At 43.5% G+C, this 18064-nt stretch overlaps 1 protein-coding gene across 24 annotated transcripts in view; it reads right to left on the reverse strand.

Annotated features, from left to right (window-relative positions):
* Positions 1-18064, reverse strand: part of ptk2aa (protein tyrosine kinase 2aa) — a 166086-nt gene that overhangs the window by 30289 nt on the left and 117733 nt on the right. For all 24 annotated transcript variants that reach the window (XM_024395421.2, XM_024395420.2, XM_042310496.1 and 21 more), the window contains 8 exons: positions 16672-16751; positions 16503-16565; positions 11340-11394; positions 7708-7848; positions 7062-7139; positions 6192-6299; positions 2451-2568; positions 511-541 (listed from right to left, as the gene is read on the reverse strand). In XM_024395421.2, coding sequence (XP_024251189.1) covers positions 511-541; positions 2451-2568; positions 6192-6299; positions 7062-7139; positions 7708-7848; positions 11340-11394; positions 16503-16565; positions 16672-16751 — 674 coding nt within the window. The remainder of the gene's footprint in view (positions 1-510; positions 542-2450; positions 2569-6191; positions 6300-7061; positions 7140-7707; positions 7849-11339; positions 11395-16502; positions 16566-16671; positions 16752-18064) is intronic.

Below are 18064 nucleotides of genomic sequence, written 5' to 3' on the forward strand. Positions count from 1 at the left end.
CACTCTTCGTCTTGGAAGCATCGAGTGTTGAGGTGCTGAACCAATAAGAGAACAGAACAGTCTTGGAAGAATCTAGTGTGGAGGTGCTGGACCAATAGGAGGGGAATAGGGAGGAGATATTCTGAGAAGATCCTACTGTAGGGAACTATTTATCAGGATTCTGCCCCAGAACTGTCTTGAGTGGATTTTTAAAAGAGTGAGAGAAGGTGTGGAAAACACCTCTCTAACACTAGTTCTGACTAGTCAACTGATTTCCCTGAATGACCTAATGTCCAGTAATTATAGCATGGAGAGGAAATACAATGGGTGTCATTGGATAACAGAGCTCTGATGCTAGGGGTCCTACAAATAGATTTACTGAGCAGATGTTTTCTTCACGCATTTTTGTTTGTTTGTTTGTTTGTTTCTTACACAGCTCTTTATGTTAACACCATCATATATCATTTTTACATGAATGAACATTCAAAGTATACCCATTGATAAATCATTTAGTGTATGGCAGATACTTACTTGGGGATTGAAGGCAGTGCTCTCTCTCCCTCTGAAAATACAGACGAGAGATATTGTTAAGCAAAGCATATACCGTAAAGCATCATCATTTTGAATACCAGAATACAAAAATCCAAGTGACAGTGTTATCTGAAACTTGTCTGTCGGCCTCGCATTAAAAGACCAAAATTGGCTAAAGAAAATTGTGATAAATAAAAAAGTATACCGGTTTCATTTAAGGACCAAAAAATGGACAGCTCTACCATATAGATTGCAAAATAGTTGGGAAGAGATTTTTTATGTACCGATTCCATGGCACATGGTTTATGAATTTACACAAAACTAAGCGGGATTACAAAATTTGAGTTTTTAAATTGAAATTATAATCCAAAATTCTCACAACTAATAAAATGGTATATATTTGGGGGATACAACTATCCCAGTTCTGCTGATTTTTGCTGCAAAGAGACAGAATAATTAGATCATTCAGTTTTGGTATTGTCCATATGTAGCTTATTTTTGGTCACAGGTTCAGGAATGGCTGAAGAAATGCAACATTTATCTGGAACTAACTCTTCAAATAGCACTGCTGGGTGATTTAAAAAGTCATAGCCAATCGATCAATAATATACCAATACTCTTGGCTAAAATATTTATCTTTAATTTACAATCTGTTGAATATATGAGAATAGAAAGGTTCAGAATGTTTGTGAAACATCACAGCACAGTTGAAAAATATATGACAAATAAATAAATAAAAACTGGATGGTGTTCAGAGATAGATGGGAGGGGTTGAGTGGAGCTGAAGGATGGGAATAAAAACAAACAAAAAATAGTGTCTGTCAAATGTAACTAGTATGTATAAACTGGGAGTAGAAGACTAAGTGTTGTTGTCCATTAGTTTACTCCAATTGGGATGGTAGGGTTAGGGGAAAATAATAACGGAAAATATATAAAAATTAAATATATGTATATTTTATACATATATTTATCCCAAAAATATATGGGGGATTGGAAATGATGCAGACAATTACATTGCTGGAAGCTACACTATCGGCAATATTAAATCAAATCTACCCACTAAAAAAATATTAAATAAAAAGGAAGAGGTGGAGTCGGTCCCGTGTGGCTCAGTTGGTAAAGCATTGGTGCTTTGCTAGGGTTGTTGGTTCGACTCCCACGGGGGACCAATGTGAAAAAGTATAACAACTGTATGCACTCACTACTGTAAGTCACACTGCTAAATGACTAAATGGTCAAATGAAAACTGAGGGGAAAATCACAAACACAGGAGAGGAGTAGCCTGTTTGAACTGCTCCCCTCCCTCCCACACAGGAAAAAGCACACAGTCCAACTCCAAAAAAGGCTTAAAAGGCCCCTCCCAAAAAACAGATCTCTAATGCTTTACTGCTCGAGAAAAGACTAGGTGTTTGTTGAAAATACCATATCTCTCTCAGACTGATAAAGGTATTGAAAGTGAATTCAACTACGACTACTAAACATGGCAGTCATGGCCAAAACAATACATGATTCCAAATCAAGCTACAACTGGAAACCTTGTAAACAGAAAGAAATCACACTACTGCCTACTGTCATGGTGATTGCCTAATACAATGCAGTCCATTTAGACTCAAATGACAACATCACCCAAGGCAGAGTGAATCTGTGACCGTCACTGCCGCAACGCAATCTTGAAAACCAAGTAATGTCAATAAACACAAACCCTTCAACTACAGTAATACTTCTTAGTAGAAGTATCTTTTTCAGACAGTGTGAGACTTACCTAACCATGTCAGCAGCAAAACAACTCAAACTCAAATGTAGACTACTATCTTTCTGAGATAGTGTGTGTGTCTTGAAAACCATCTAGTAAAATCAACACAAACATACGCAAGTACACTTCTTAGTGTGTTTTTGAGACAGTGTGTGTGTGTGTGTGTGTGTGTGTGAGGAAGATGTACCTTTCTGCGGCCGTATGATGAAGGACTGGGTGACTCCGTTTACCAGGCGACAGTAGCCGTCTATGAGGTCGGCCATGTTTTCAGCTGTGGTGAGTGACGGCGTGGTCACTGTGAGAGGCTGTGGACACAACAGCAGCCCACAAAGAGCCATTATTACCAGCACGGGCAGAGGGACGGACAGACAGACAGACAGGGCTGTTACAACTGTTCTGCTCTGCCTGGGGCTGCCAGCTGCCCCCTCCCATCATACAAACACTGTAGGGGGAACTCCGCATTTGTCTCAAACACAGACACACAAACACACACACACACACACTGCAGACACACATACACTGCAGACACACACACACACACACACTGCATACACACATACACTGCAGACACACACACTGCAGACACTCCCACACACACTGCAGACACACACACACACACAAACAAACACCCACACACACACTGCAGACGCGCACAACCACACACACACTGCAGACACACACACTGCACACACACACACACACTGCAGACACACATACACACACGGCAGACACACACACACACACACACTGCAGATACACTGCAGACACACACACACACACACACTGCAGACACACATACACTGCAGACACACACACTGCAGACACTCCCACACACACTGCAGACACACACACACACACACAAACACCCACACACACACTGCAGACGCGCACAACCACACACACACTGCAGACACACACACTGCACACACACACACACACACACACTGCAGACACTCCCACACACACTGCAGACACACACACACACACAAACACCCACACACACACTGCAGATGCGCACAACCACACACACACTGCAGACACACACACTGCACACACACACACACACACTGCAGACACACATACACACACACACACACACACACAGACACTGCAGACACACACACACACACACACTGCAGACACTCACACACTGCAGACACACACACACACTGCAGACACACACACTGCACACACACACAAACTGCAAACACACACACACACACACAAACTGCAGACACACACACACACACACACAAACTGCAGACACACACACACACACTGCAGACCCACACACACACACTGCAGACCCCCACACACACACTGCAGACCCACACACACTGCAGACCCACACACACTGCAGACCCACACACACCACACACACACACAATGCAGACACACACACTGCAGACACACAAACACACACACACACACTGCAGACACACACACTGCAGACACACAAACACACATACACACACTGCAGACACACACACTGCAGACACACACACACAAACTGCAGACCCACACACACTGCAGACCCACACACACCACACACACACACACACACACACACACAATGCAGACACACACACTGCAGACACACAAACACACACACACACACACACATACACACTGCAGACACACAAACACATACATACACACTGCAGACACACACACAAACACACACTGCAGACACACACTGCAGACATACACACACTGTAGACACACACACTGCAGACACACACACTGCAGACACACACACTGCAGACACACACACTGCAGACACACACACACACACTGCAGACACACACTGCAGACACACACTACAGACACACACACACTGCAGACACACACACACACTGCAGACACACACACACACATTGCAGACACACAGGCACGCACACAAACACACACTGCAGACACACACACACACACTACAGACACATACACGCACTACAGACACACAGACACACACACTACAGACACACACACTACAGACACACACATGGGCACACACGCATTCAGGAACACAGGCTCACTAACACACAGACACACACACAATATCCATGTATTCCACTGACATAACTTCCTTCCTGTGCTGATTCATAACAACAGTAATACCACAGTGAACAGATGACTACAGAATAGCACTGTGACTGTGTTCCTCACTTTACCACCCACCACATCTTACTCCTGGCTTGCGTCCAAGATGGCACCCTATTCCCTTTATAGTGCACTACTTTGGTCTAGAGCGCATATGGCTCTGGTCAAAAGTAGTGCACTATACAGCGAATAGGGTGCCATTTGGGACATGTGCTCTGCGCTACCACTGACTGACAGGCAGAGTAGTAACCCAATACTATAATAATCCTCTATGGCAGACAGAGTAGTAACCCAATATTATAATAATCCTCTATGGCAGACAGAGTAGTAACCCAATACTATAATAATCCTCTATGGCAGACAGAGTAGTAACCCAATACTATAATAATCCTCTATGGACGGGCAGACAGAGTAGTAACACAATACTATAATAATCCTCTATGGCAGACAGAGTAGTAACACAATACTATAATAATCCTCTATGGCAGACAGAGTAGTAACCCAATACTATAATAACCCTCTATGGCAGACAGAGTAGTAACACAATACTATAATAATCCTCTATGGCCGGGCAGACAGACAGAGTAGTAACCCAATACTATAATAATCCTCTATGGCAGACAGAGTAGTAACACAATACTACAATAATCCTCTATGGACAGGCAGACAGAGTAGTAACCCAATACTATAATAATCCTCTATGGCAGACAGAGTAGTAACCCAATAATATAATAATCCTCTATGGACGGGCAGACAGAGTAGTAACCCAATAATATAATAATCCTCTATGGACAGGCAGACAGAGTAGTAACACAATACTATAATAATCCTCTATGGACGGGCAGACAGAGTAGTAACCCAATACTATAATAATCCTCTATGGCAGACAGAGTAGTAACCCAATAATATAATAATCCTCTATGGCAGACAGAGTAGTAACCCAATGCTATAATAATCCTCTATGGCAGACAGAGTAGTAACCCAATACTATAATAATCCTCTATGGCAGACAGAGTAGTAACCCAATAATATAATAATCCTCTATGGCAGACAGAGTAGTAACCCAATACTATAATAATCCTCTATGGCAGACAGAGTAGTAACCCAATAATATAATAATCCTCTATGGCAGACAGAGTAGTAACCCAATGCTATAATAATCCTCTATGGCAGACAGAGTAGTAACCCAATACTATAATAATCCTCTATGGCAGACAGAGTAGTAACCCAATAATATAATAATCCTCTATGGCAGACAGAGTAGTAACCCAATACTATAATAATCCTCTATGGCAAACAGAGTAGTAACCCAATACTATAATAATCCTCTATGGCAGACAGAGTAGTAACCCAATAATATAATAATCCTCTATGGCAGACAGAGTAGTAACCCAATACTATAATAATCCTCTATGGCCAGCCCATCACAAATGAAAGGGTCCATTCATACAGGGGGGAGCCCAGAGTGAATGAATGTGTGTTACAGTAAAAGTAATCCCCAACAGGAAGACCTCTATGTGGAACCATTTGTAAATGGAACACTTATGTCCACTGTTCTGAAAAATCCATCCCAAGAAATCCATGTTTCACATGCTACTTCCGCTTCCAATAGTAGTAAATTGAAAGCAGATATTGACACAAAGGAAATATGAGTACATACAGAGAGGGGGAGGGGGGACTTGGCTACAAAAAAGTGATCTAATATTAGGTCAAATTAGCACTATTTACAAAGGTTATATCAATGTGTGCACTTACTCATGTTGAATGAATCATGTTCAAGTCAACCTCATGGTAATGTAAGGGTTATTATGAAATGGTTGATTGGTACCTCAGCAGCACCGGCCACGTTGAGCTGCAGCATGCCCTTCCTCTCCTTGTCCTCCATGACGGAGTATCCAATGGTCTGCACCTGGGTGAAGTTGGCCAGGTGTGTTGGCTGGAGAAGAGGAATCAATCAATCAATTCATTAAAGTGCACGCAAGGGAGCAAAATATGTGTTAATGTACAATGTTTCAGATGACTCTTAAAGTAAAGATGATTCCATTTGAACTTTAAAATGGTCACAGTATTTCTCAGGAAGATGTATTTTGTGTTATCTAGCTATTCGTTCAGTGAAAACATTCCACTTCAAGCTGCACATTTTTTGTTGTTGAGAGGGACGTTTTTGGCGTATCCTTTGAATGAGAGGGGTCTCATGGCTTCCAGAACTAACCTCTCAACGCCATGGCTCATGGTGATATAACATGGAACACATCTGATACCCTCAGTTTGATGGGTAAAAACAACAAAAATCCTTGGGCCATTTGGGAAGATTTTCACACACACACACGGACAGACAGACACATGTGTTTCATTACCTCAGCCCCTGAGGCCAACATGAAAATTATCAGGAATACTCTTTGAAAATCCCAGTTCATTCATGCCAATATTTCAGGGCAGAAATGTATTGTATAGGGAGGAGATAGAAGAGAGACCAACTCCTAGGTTATACAAGTAGTGTTTGGTTCCAGCTAAGTGACGGACAGCTGTTCTTCGAGGAAAACCACACCATATGTCCTAAATATCTTTAGTTTGACGTCTTTGGTTTCAGTCACAACTATATAAGTTGTGCAACTGTAATGGCTGTGCTTGATTGTGTGGAGATGCAGGACAAGGATACACAACACAATACATATTGAAATGTACATTTCCGACTCACAGTCGAACCCTTGTCTGTAAGGTAGCTAATGCCCTCCTCGGGTCCAATGGCTAGCTCTACTTGGATGACCCAGCTCAACTGTCAGGAGGAAAGGAAGACGGAGAGAAAAACAAAAAGAAGATTTGAGTCACAAATCAACAAGAGGAAAAGAGCGAAACACACACAATGACATTTAAGTTGAGAGTTCAATCTGTCGGATTCAAAGTGCCAACTCATAACCATGAAAACACATCTGCTACATCATTTGAACTGTTTGAAGTAGATCTGAGGGAATGCTAGATTAATTGTTACCATCTTTTGTCATTGCTGGGAAACAAAAAACAACAACTGTTGTTTTCCTTATGGCCAGTAGGGGACACCATGAACCTGGTCATTTTTTATTTAAGCTACAGAGATGCAGACTAGACCCACCCAAATACAACCATAATATCCCAGGCATTACTCCACACCTAACTACCATAGATTTTCTGAGAAAACAAGTACAACGCATTCAGTCGTGTTCAGTACAAGTTAAGTCATGTTCAGTACGAGTTCAGTTGTGTTCAGTACGAGTCATTCTCTGGGATTCTTAAAATGTCCATCTTGACGCTATATGTTTTATTTGAAACCCAGAAGAAAACATGTAATCAAGTGAAATTCAGCCTACCCCGAGAGCACATTTAAAACACTCCTTATCATATCTGTAAACGGGCGCCAGAATCTCCAGGAACTTGAGGATGCTCTGGTCATCATTCATGTTGGCAAACTGTTTGAACGTCTGCTGAATCAGCTTCCGCAGGGTTTTGGCCTGGGAGAGAGAGAGAGTAGTTACTAGACAGGCAGACCCACGTGTCCCTCATGGCACCCTATTCCTTATATCGTCTATTACTTTTGGACGTGGTCAGAAGTAGTGCACTATGTTGGGAATAGGGTGCCATTTGGGACACAAACATGGCCCTGGTTAAGCTTGCCAGGGCATAGAGAACGGGGCACTGATACACCAAGTCACGTTAATAGTATCAAACAGAGCAAGTGTGAAACACATGAAAGACAAGGAAAGTTATCCCGGGTGAAGGACAGTAGGCAGCTCTTCTGTTGTTCTGCCCCTGAACAAGGCAGTTAACCCCCTGTTCCTCGGGCACCGAAGACGTGGATGTTGATTAAGGCCGCCCCCCACACCTCTCTGATTCAGAGGGGTTGGGTTAGATGCAGAAGACACATTTCAGTTGAATACATTCAGTTGGACAACTGACTAGGTCTCCCCCTTTCCCTTTCTATTGTTCTGATTCCATAGCCTACATGATGTTTGGCTTGTCATTGAACAAGAGGAGCTTGCTTAAAGCACAGACTACCGCTAAAGGAAAGCAATGCTCTAGTTCATTTCTCCGACTGCTCTAAATGGGCAATCTGAGATTAGTACATCCATTTGAAGGGGTTTTAAAGTAATGATATATAGCCATTGATTCTTAAAGTATATAACATGACTGAATTTAGTTGAACTGTCTTACCCCTTCAGAATCCCAGAACACCCCTTTAAAAAAGCTGTCCATCACTTTAATACACTTTACCTCTGTGAGAAAGAAGTGAATGATATTGATAACCGTATTGATTGGAGAATATATATTGAGTGTCATGCCAATTAGGGTCATAGCAGGGGACTGGGTGTGTGTCCCAAATTGCACCCTATTCCCTTTATAGTGCCCCTTACTTTGACCAGAGCCCAATGGGTGAAGGGAAAAGGGTGCCATTTAGTACACACAAGTGAGTGAGACAGACCAGTTCATAGTTCAACCAGTTTAGAGACTATTGGAGCTGGTGGCTTGATCAATGTGACGGGGCAATAGTGACTCTGTTGTCCATTACACGGCCAGTGAGTTTAAACTCCATTAAAAATGCATGAGACATCGTGCTTTAATGACAGCTGATGTTGACGCTATTACTACAGACTGACTGGGACACACACACTGACTGGGACACACACACACACACACACACACACACACACCTTCTAATTAAAAATGCCACTGCAATTATGTAATGTAAATCAACTCCCTGCAGAGTTAGGCTAATTCATCAAGGACTTATGCTAACAGCTGTCTATCCTATTAGTCTGCATACTGGCTTTTAAAATCAACGACTTATAAATGCAGCATTTTAGACTCCACTTAACGGTCAGGGGGTGGGGGTTGGAAAACACTGGAATTCTAGGAATGGATCCCCTGATCCTATCTGGAGGTCTTAGTTACTGTAGAACATAATAGTAACATGTAGAGTAATCACAGAGCTTGTCCCCTCCACCCTTCCTGAGAGGAAGCTGAGCTCAGAGTATCTCTCCATCTCCCCTAAGAACCCTGGCAGGGAGGGAGGGCCCTCCCAGCTGAGTAGGGCCAATGAGCTGGCCTACAGTTGCTACAGTACAGTAGTGTACTGATGTGTATAGATGAATCTTTCTGAATCTGTATATATTCTATGCCATTTGAATACCCTTGATGATGTGCTTTAATGTTGGCACAGGCAAACTGATGGCAGGTTTCCCCCGGTATATACAAAGTAGTACTTTGAAAGACGTTGACAGCATAAAGACAACTTATAGTACTGTAGTTGTAACAGATGTCATGTTTTGACCTGAAAATGTGGATTTATGAGCATATAGAGTCCTAAAGTCAACCCATCAGGTTGGAAATGTCCACACAAGTACATCATTCTAAAGACGTACTCTGACACTGTATTCATCCCAAATGGCACCCTCTTCCCTATATCATAGATGTCAAACTCATTCCATGGAGTTTGACACCTGTGCCCTATATAGTGCACTAGTTTTGACTAGTGTCCATAGTAAAAAGTAGTGCACTTTAGAGATAACAGGGTGCTATTTGGGATACACATTTGTTGACTCTGGTGCCAAACCAAATGAAACTCACGTTTCCCTCCACTTTTTCCAGCAGAGCCTGTCATCATCTCTCTAAATGAAAACCTTCTGCTGTAAACCTGGCGATGGTAATTATGTAAATGTGAACCTCTGTGTAATCAATAATTTATTTTATTGCCTAATTTGATTACGCTTTCAGTGAGTTATATTCCGACCTCAGCCATCTGCCAGGTAATGTTCACTGTCCAGTGGAGTGGATAGGAGCGAGAATAACTGTGTTAACATACTTCTGTTCATCAAGACAGTGTGTGTGTGGGGGAGTCAGGAGTGTGTATGTGTGTCAGAGTGGGTGTGTGCGCGTGCGTTGCTTCAGTTCATTGCTGAAAGCTTAATCTGTCACACGGGGGGGGGGATGGATGGCCTGGAGGGGATGGAGGGAGGTAAGGATGGATGGATGGTTAGGGTGTGTTTTCAAACAGGCGCCTGGCTACGAAGATGTGATTTCATGTTTTCCAAGGGGAGCTGTGACTGGAATGGGGGAGGGGAGGGTAACTCTGAGGCACATCCCCAGAAGTAGCCTCCCCCATCGGGGCTGTGGGGTTAGGGGTTAGGGGCTGTGGGGTTAGGTGCCACCCACACCTCCAGGCAGAGCATCTGTCCACCACTCTTTCACCGACTCCAATGCACCCTTCCCCGGGGCACTGGGCCCCACGTTCACGCCGCCCCATCGTGGCACCCCCGCAGCTCTGTACACCCACACACGTGCCATAAATCCATCACATCACACACATGGCTGGCGGCTGAGACACACACACACGCGCGCACACACACGCAGAGACACAGACTACCAGGAAAACCCACCATCAAGGCTCTGTTAAATATGCTAAACTCCTTGTTTAGAATATTTAACAGTGGGTTTTCCTGGTAGACTGTCTCTGTGTGTGTGTGTGTGTGTGTGTGTGTGTGTGTGTGTGTGTGTGTGTGTGTGTGTGTGTGTGTGTGTGAGTGTGAGTGTGAGACTGGCTTTAGGCCAAAAACAAAAAAAAGCTGTCTTATATAGTACAGTATATAGAATAGTGTCTGGCACTGTTGTGATGCGAGAATTCGACAAATGAGTGGGTTTGATTCAGTTGGGGCTCTTTCCCCCACAGGCCTGTATGTACGAGGAATGCTAGCCTAGAACTAGGCCAACTCTGCCTGTCCCAGGCTGGAACAAAGGCCCCAGAACCAAGAGATCCACACACACAGCTAGAAGACACTTCAGAGGGCAGAAAGGAAATACGGAATCGTCAAAGTGCGTGCTACATTCATATGAAGTGGGGGTCGGTGCTCTCTCTGAGAATGCATTGGAGACTGACTGGTCCTTGAGGATATATTCTCATCGATGGCCCTGAAAGAATTAACAGATTTTTTGTGAAGCATCATCTCACCTTGACTGAATCCAGTAAACTCTTGGGGAAGAATCTTCTTAAGCCCACATCTTTTCTGTAAAGAAGAAATAAAAAGAGGAGAGGACAAAGGACAACGTCAGTTTAGTGAGACTAGTGCCTGAGGCTGGTCTAGCAGACAACACATAAACACACCCCAGCATGGGTACGAACCCTGGCCCCACCGCTATTCTGCATCTTCATCCCTCACTATGTCTACTCTCTCATTTCCTACAATCTCTGTCTGAATAAAGTGAAATAAAGTCAAATATATATATATATATATATATCTAAAAACAGTTTTTACCATTGCCAAAATGAGAATGCAAAATGTCTAGCCTCAACTCCTCAAAACAGTCCCCTGATGGAATTCACCTCTCTGATACCAATCTACCAGGGGAAGGAGAGAGAAACACATCCATTTACTCAGGGCCATTAGTAGGACTTCTCTGAAGTTCACCAAACAACATAACTGATTGGTCAGTGTACAGTGAGGAGGAAACAAAATGTGTGGACCAAAGAGAGAGAGAGAGAGACAGAGAAGGAAAAAGAGAGAGACAGAGAGAGAAAAAGAGAGAGCGAGAGAGACGGAGAGAGAAAAAGAGAGAGACAGAGACAGAAAAAGAGAGAGTGAGAGAGAGACAGAGAGAGAAAAACAGAGAGCGAGGGAGAGGATTTTCCCAAGGTTGCATCAACAGCAACACAGAGCATAGCCTTGCTATTGAGAAAGGCAGCCATAGGCAGACCTGGCTTTCAAGAGAAGACAGGCTATGTGCACACTGCCCACAAAATGAGGTGGAAAATGAGCTGCACTTCGTAACCTACTGCCAAATGTATGACCATATTAGAGAGACATATTTATCTCAGATTTCTCCTAACAAGATTAGGGCAACCAGTGAAGAACAAACACCATTGTAAATAAATAAATACAACCCATATTTATGTTTATTTATTTTCCCTTTTGTACTTTAACTATTTGCACATAATATGACATTTGAAATGTCTTTATTCTTTTGGAACTTGTGAGTGTAATGTTTGCTGTTAATATTTATTGTTTATTTCAATTTTGTTTATTATCTATTTCACTTGCTTTGGCAATGTTGACATATGTTTCCCATGCCACTAAAACCCTTAAATTGAAATTGAAAAATGTAATTGAGAGACAGAGACGGTAGCAGAAAAGAAGACCTCAGAGAAAGAGGGAAAGAGAGCCCTCACATCGTAGAGGAGAAAAGACAGCATATTGTTTAAAGCCTATAACCTCATCCATTCCACACAATCATTTCATCATTTGGTCTCTATTAAAAGTTAGCTTGTTAAAACCAGAGGCGCTCCGAAAGCCACTTACATCCGGCTGGCCATTAACCAGAATCAATCCACGTCATTTATAAGGCCGGGGCCACAAGACCTGCCATAAAATTGATGCTGCCTTGGCAATAGTGTGATGAAGCTTTTCTGGTAGCAGAGCAATGCTACTGTCCGTCTGTGCATGTCAGTAGTAGTCTAGCATTTAAGGATCTGTATGCCATGACAATGAGTGACAGGGAGTTGGCACGATGGCACAAACAGATTCTATGCACCTATAATGCCTTAACTAAGCTATGTTAAATCAAGAGGAAACACACTATGTAGTATTAGCAGTGCTGAAACACAACATGATGACTTCCCCCAGGCTCAGAAAATCCTCTCTCCTGTCTGTCTCCCTGGCCCGACAGTAATCCAAGCTGCTTATACTAAAAACATGGAAATCAATCAGCAATCATTAACACAATGGGAAAAAAATCTAATGATGTATTATTTAAATATTGAAAGTGTGTGGGCTACGGAGAGATACAAAATGGTGCCGTTTCAGTCCATGTGGAGGAAAGTGATGCTGGCGCTGGAGATGGGGGTGTGTGCTAATGGGTCTGCGCAGGTGTGAGGTGGAGGAAAGTGATGCTGGTGGTGGAGATGGGGGTGTGTGCTAATGGGTCTGGGCAGGTGTGAGGTGGAGGAAAGTGATGCTGGTGCTGGAGATGGGGGTGTGTGCTAATGGGTCTGGGCAGGTGTGAGGTGGAGGAAAGTGATGCTAGTGCTGGAGATGGGGGTGTGTGCTAATGGGTCTGGGCAGGTGTGATGTAGTTGAAGTTTGTACAATGTTGTCATTTGTATGTGTATGTTTTGTATTGTCTATAAAATATGAAATACAATTGTACCCCAAAAAGGTTATCCAAGCTACACGCCCCCTCCATGTCTGTCACCTCACTAGCCGTCAGTCACCCAGATCTGAAGTGCTTTTAGATTGGATTGCCCCTAACGCCCTCCCTCCCTCACTGCTGGGCTCTGTGTCTTCGGGCAAGTGGACAGACTGACCTGGAACTAACTCTAGCCAGCGCACTGAGCCCCAGCACCATTATCCACAGAGCAGAGGGGAGAATGTGACATGGAGAGAGAGAGAAAGAGAGGCAGAGAAAGAGAGATAGGGGCAGAGAAAGAGAGAGAGAGAATGCGGGTGAGAGAGAGAGAGAGAGAGAGAGAGGCAGAGGCAGAGGCAGAGAGAGAGGCAGAGAGAATGAGAGTGCTGGCTATTCATTAGGACACTTTACTTTTGTGCCTCAAACAAGCCCCTGCTTTCTCTATGGGCCTGAGCTCAGCACAGCAGCAGCTAATGCTAGACATCATTGGTTGGGCAAGGTCCAGTTAGCACTAGCCAGAGCCCTAACAGTAGGCTACAGAACAGTCAAATTAACACATTTGTGTGGTCTCTCCCTTGTTTCATATCATGCTTAATAAACCCTGGTTACATATCACAATAACCTTGTTCCAAAAACCTACCCATAAGGATGATATTAGTGGCATTACATCTGAAGCATACAGCAACATCTTGTGATTTAGTAGCCTACTATGAGAGAACGTACGGTCATCAACATGGAGGGAGAGCAGCAGAGCTAATATTTCTTCCACAGTTACTCAGTAACAGTTTGCACTAGTGCTGGGAATTGGCAGGGCCCTCATGATACAATATCACAATATATAGAGTAGGTGCCAATATGATATGTATTGCGATACTCACGATTCTATATCTATTGCCATTCGATACTGCGATTTTATTGCAGTATCAATTCAATGTTTCAAACATATTGCTCACCATATACTGTGTGTCCAGATCAGTCATGGAAATAAAAGTGCTGAAAACAAATTGGCTCCCTATTAAAAAAGAAGATGGAGAACAAGCTATGAAGGAAAAATACTGCAGTTTTGGTGCAGGTACAGCCAACTAGCACAAACATAATATTCAAAATTGTAAAAAAAAAAATATATATATATATATACTGCAATATCATCAAAAAAAAATCCTGATAAGTGACTGTATCGATTTTTTCCCTTATCATTAGTTAGACCAGCGTGGAGGGGAAACTTTACCCTACACCACGGCTTGGGCACGTTTCTCGCTGATCAACCTCCGGTTAGGCACGTTTCTCAGCCTGCAGTGCCCTACCTTACAGCCTGCTGCAGACCCGGTCCAATTACTCAACCCCTTAACTCAGCATATCCTTGGAGCCAGCAGAGGAGGACATTGTCTGCATCCCAAGTGGCACCCAATATAGTGCACAGGGTTTGACCAGGGCCCAATAGGGCTATATAGTGCACTACGTAAGGAACAGGGTGCCATTTTGGATGAAGCTATACATTTTCCCTGCAGAAGAAAGGTGTGAGATTCTCCCCTGGGAAAGGAGGCAGAACACGGACGTTCCCGGACAGCAGGGGGAATTAGACCAGCCAGCAGGGATCATGTTGTGGACTGGCTAACAAGAACGGAATGACACTTGGAATACCAATGGGCTCAGAATACCAATGTGCTGGTAGTATTTATCCCCCCAAAAATGTAAGCACATTCTACTCCAAATTGAATGAAAATTGTATTATCACCATCTGAAATAGTATTTTCTCTTCAAAAGCATTATAACCTGTAGGCTGAAGCATGGGGTTGCCCTTCTGCATTTACCTAATTGAAAAACCGGAAAAGACTCAAATTCTCAATCTTAAAAGCGCGTCTCGGTATAAATATATATATTTTTTAAATGTTTAAATGGGCGTGGCGGCAACGATTTAGCAGCGGCGGGCATGAATATAGGGGAAATACTGGGCTGGAACACTAAAGTACAGGACCCAACCCTCTGGGTTAGAGAAGGTATGTTGATGGTAAACAGGAGAGAAATACCAAAGTAACCCTCTGGGTTAGGACCCAAACCCCCAACCCTGGGTTAGAGAAGTTGATGGTGTTGGACCCAACCCTGGTAAAAGGTATGTTGAGGTAAACAGAAAATACCAAAGTACAGGACCCAACCCTCTGGGTTAGAGAAGGTATGTTGATGGTAAACAGGAGAGAAATACCAAAGTACAGGACCCAACCCTCTGGGTTAGAGAAGGTATGTTGATGGTAAACAGGAGAGAAATACCAAAGTACAGGACCCAACCCTCTGGGTTAGAGAAGGTATGTTGATGGTAAACAAGAGAGAAATACCAAAGTACAGGACCCAACCCTCTGGGTTAGAGAAGGTATGTTGATGGTAAACAAGAGAGAAATACCAAAGGGATCACTGGTAATTTAGTTACAGTGTGAGGACTCCCTCTTCCTCTCCCCTCTTCATCCATCAGGTGAAATATATGTGAAAAGCAAATTCTGCATTTCAATCAATACGGAGAGACAAGAGAGAGTGATCGTTAGTAATTAGAGGGCCTCTTTAGAGAGTGTGGAGGCCTGAGCATATGAGAAAATGACTAATTGGACGCATCGTTAACGTGAACCCCTGACCTATATCAAATAGCGCACCTCGGAGGGCGTGTTCGACGGCAGACCTGAGACTCTGCAGGGGGTTCTCACCATGTACAGTCACGCCACCGGTTAACCCATGTGATCTTTATGAAGATGGTTCACATATAACCCATTAACACACTAGGTTAACCTATGTGATCATAGTCCATTTCAATATGATTCTGTGTATTGAGGTTATGCTATCATAAATAAATGTTTTTTATCACCTTAACAGGAATTCCTCTTATACATTGAGTTTCTTGGTAAAAGATCAACAAAGATGTACAATATTGACTGAATAGTTGATTCTTACAGTGTGCAGTAGAAACCCAAGCTATTACCATACGAGAATCAAGCCAAAGGGGACTTACTCTAATAGTTCATAGTTTGATTTCTTGTCCAGGGCATTTCCCCGCATCTCCCGGAAGAATCTCCTGTAAAGGAAACATGTCTTGGTTAGTGTGAAATACAACAAGGCAGCTAGCTACCATTCATGAAAGAGAATAGAACATTTGACCACTCTTGGATACCTGAACTGACCTGATTTCAAGGCATCCCAACTTAAGTGCAATGTCTTGCTCGACCTGGTCGGCTATCTCTACCATGTAGTCATTTTTCACCTGTAAGACAAACCAAAATACATGTTTTAGCATGGGAGCATGGAGGCCTTACACAGAGCAACAGACTTTCAGACTGAGGGGTAGAACACAGGGGACCTTACTGATATACAGCCCTTTTACAAACATTGACCCCCACCCTCCTGTGCAAGAGAGAGAGACAGAGAGAAAGAGAAAGACACAGAGAGACAGAGACACAGAGAGAGAGAGAGAGAGAGAGAGAGAGAGAGAGAGAGAAAGAGAGAGAGAGAGAGGGAGAGAGACACACAGAGAGAGACACACAGAGAGAGACAGAGAGAAAGACACAGAGAGACAGAGACACAGAGAGAGAGAGAGAGAGAGAGAGAGAGAGAGAGAGAGAGAGAGGGAGAGAGAGACACAGAGAGAGACAGAGAAAGACAAAGAGACAGAGAGAGAGAGACAGAGTGTGAGACACACAGAGAGAGAGAGAGAGAGAGACAGAGAGAGAGAGACAGAGAAAGCGAGAGAGAGCGAGAGAGAGAGAGAGAGATAGCTTGGTTGATAAAGCCTGTGTAGTTGATAAACCCTGGGTGGGTACACCTGCAGTGACAGCAACACAACACTGGCAGACGGACACAGAGAGAGACATTTCATGAGACAAATGAGTGTGTGCTTCTGAGTGACAACTAAGGGAGCTAGACCTGTTTCATGGGCTATTATGTCCTCTCTGAATATCATGTTTTGTCATGTTGAGTGGCGGTTCTTTGTATTCTAACAACCATAGAGACATTGAGTCTGCCTTTTTAGATCATAGGCATTGAAAACAAAACCTCGTTCATGAAAGTGTTGTTCTATACCAGACACAATTCGGAACACAAGCACACTTCACGCTCCATGATTACCCCTTCAAACAGGGACATTTGAACCTTCCATCAATTTTCCCCTCAGCTGGATTTCAGCGAAAATAAGAGCGTAAAAGTGACACAGATGAGCACAAATGTGTTCCCCTGCTGTCAAGACGGCCTCTTTCTCCCCCGTCAGGATCGGAGAGAGGGAGCGTCTCTTCCCCAGACCACCAGACAGAGCCCTCCTGAGACCCACTGACCCAGTTCATCTCTCTACATCTACAGCCTTGCGGACGGCTACACACCGTGTGTTACGCCCTAATACCTCCACATATTTCCCCCATACACTCACGCACAGTAACATCTTGGGTCCCTCAGACACACACACAAACACCTTAGGTCCCTCAGACACACACACAAACACCTTGGGTCCCTCAGACACACACACAAACACCTTGGGTCCCTCAGACACACACACAAACACCTTGGGTCCCTCAGACCCACACACAT

Source organism: Oncorhynchus tshawytscha, linkage group LG31 (genome assembly GCF_018296145.1).
Source record: "Oncorhynchus tshawytscha isolate Ot180627B linkage group LG31, Otsh_v2.0, whole genome shotgun sequence".
In the NCBI taxonomy this organism is placed as follows: domain Eukaryota; kingdom Metazoa; phylum Chordata; class Actinopteri; order Salmoniformes; family Salmonidae; genus Oncorhynchus; species Oncorhynchus tshawytscha.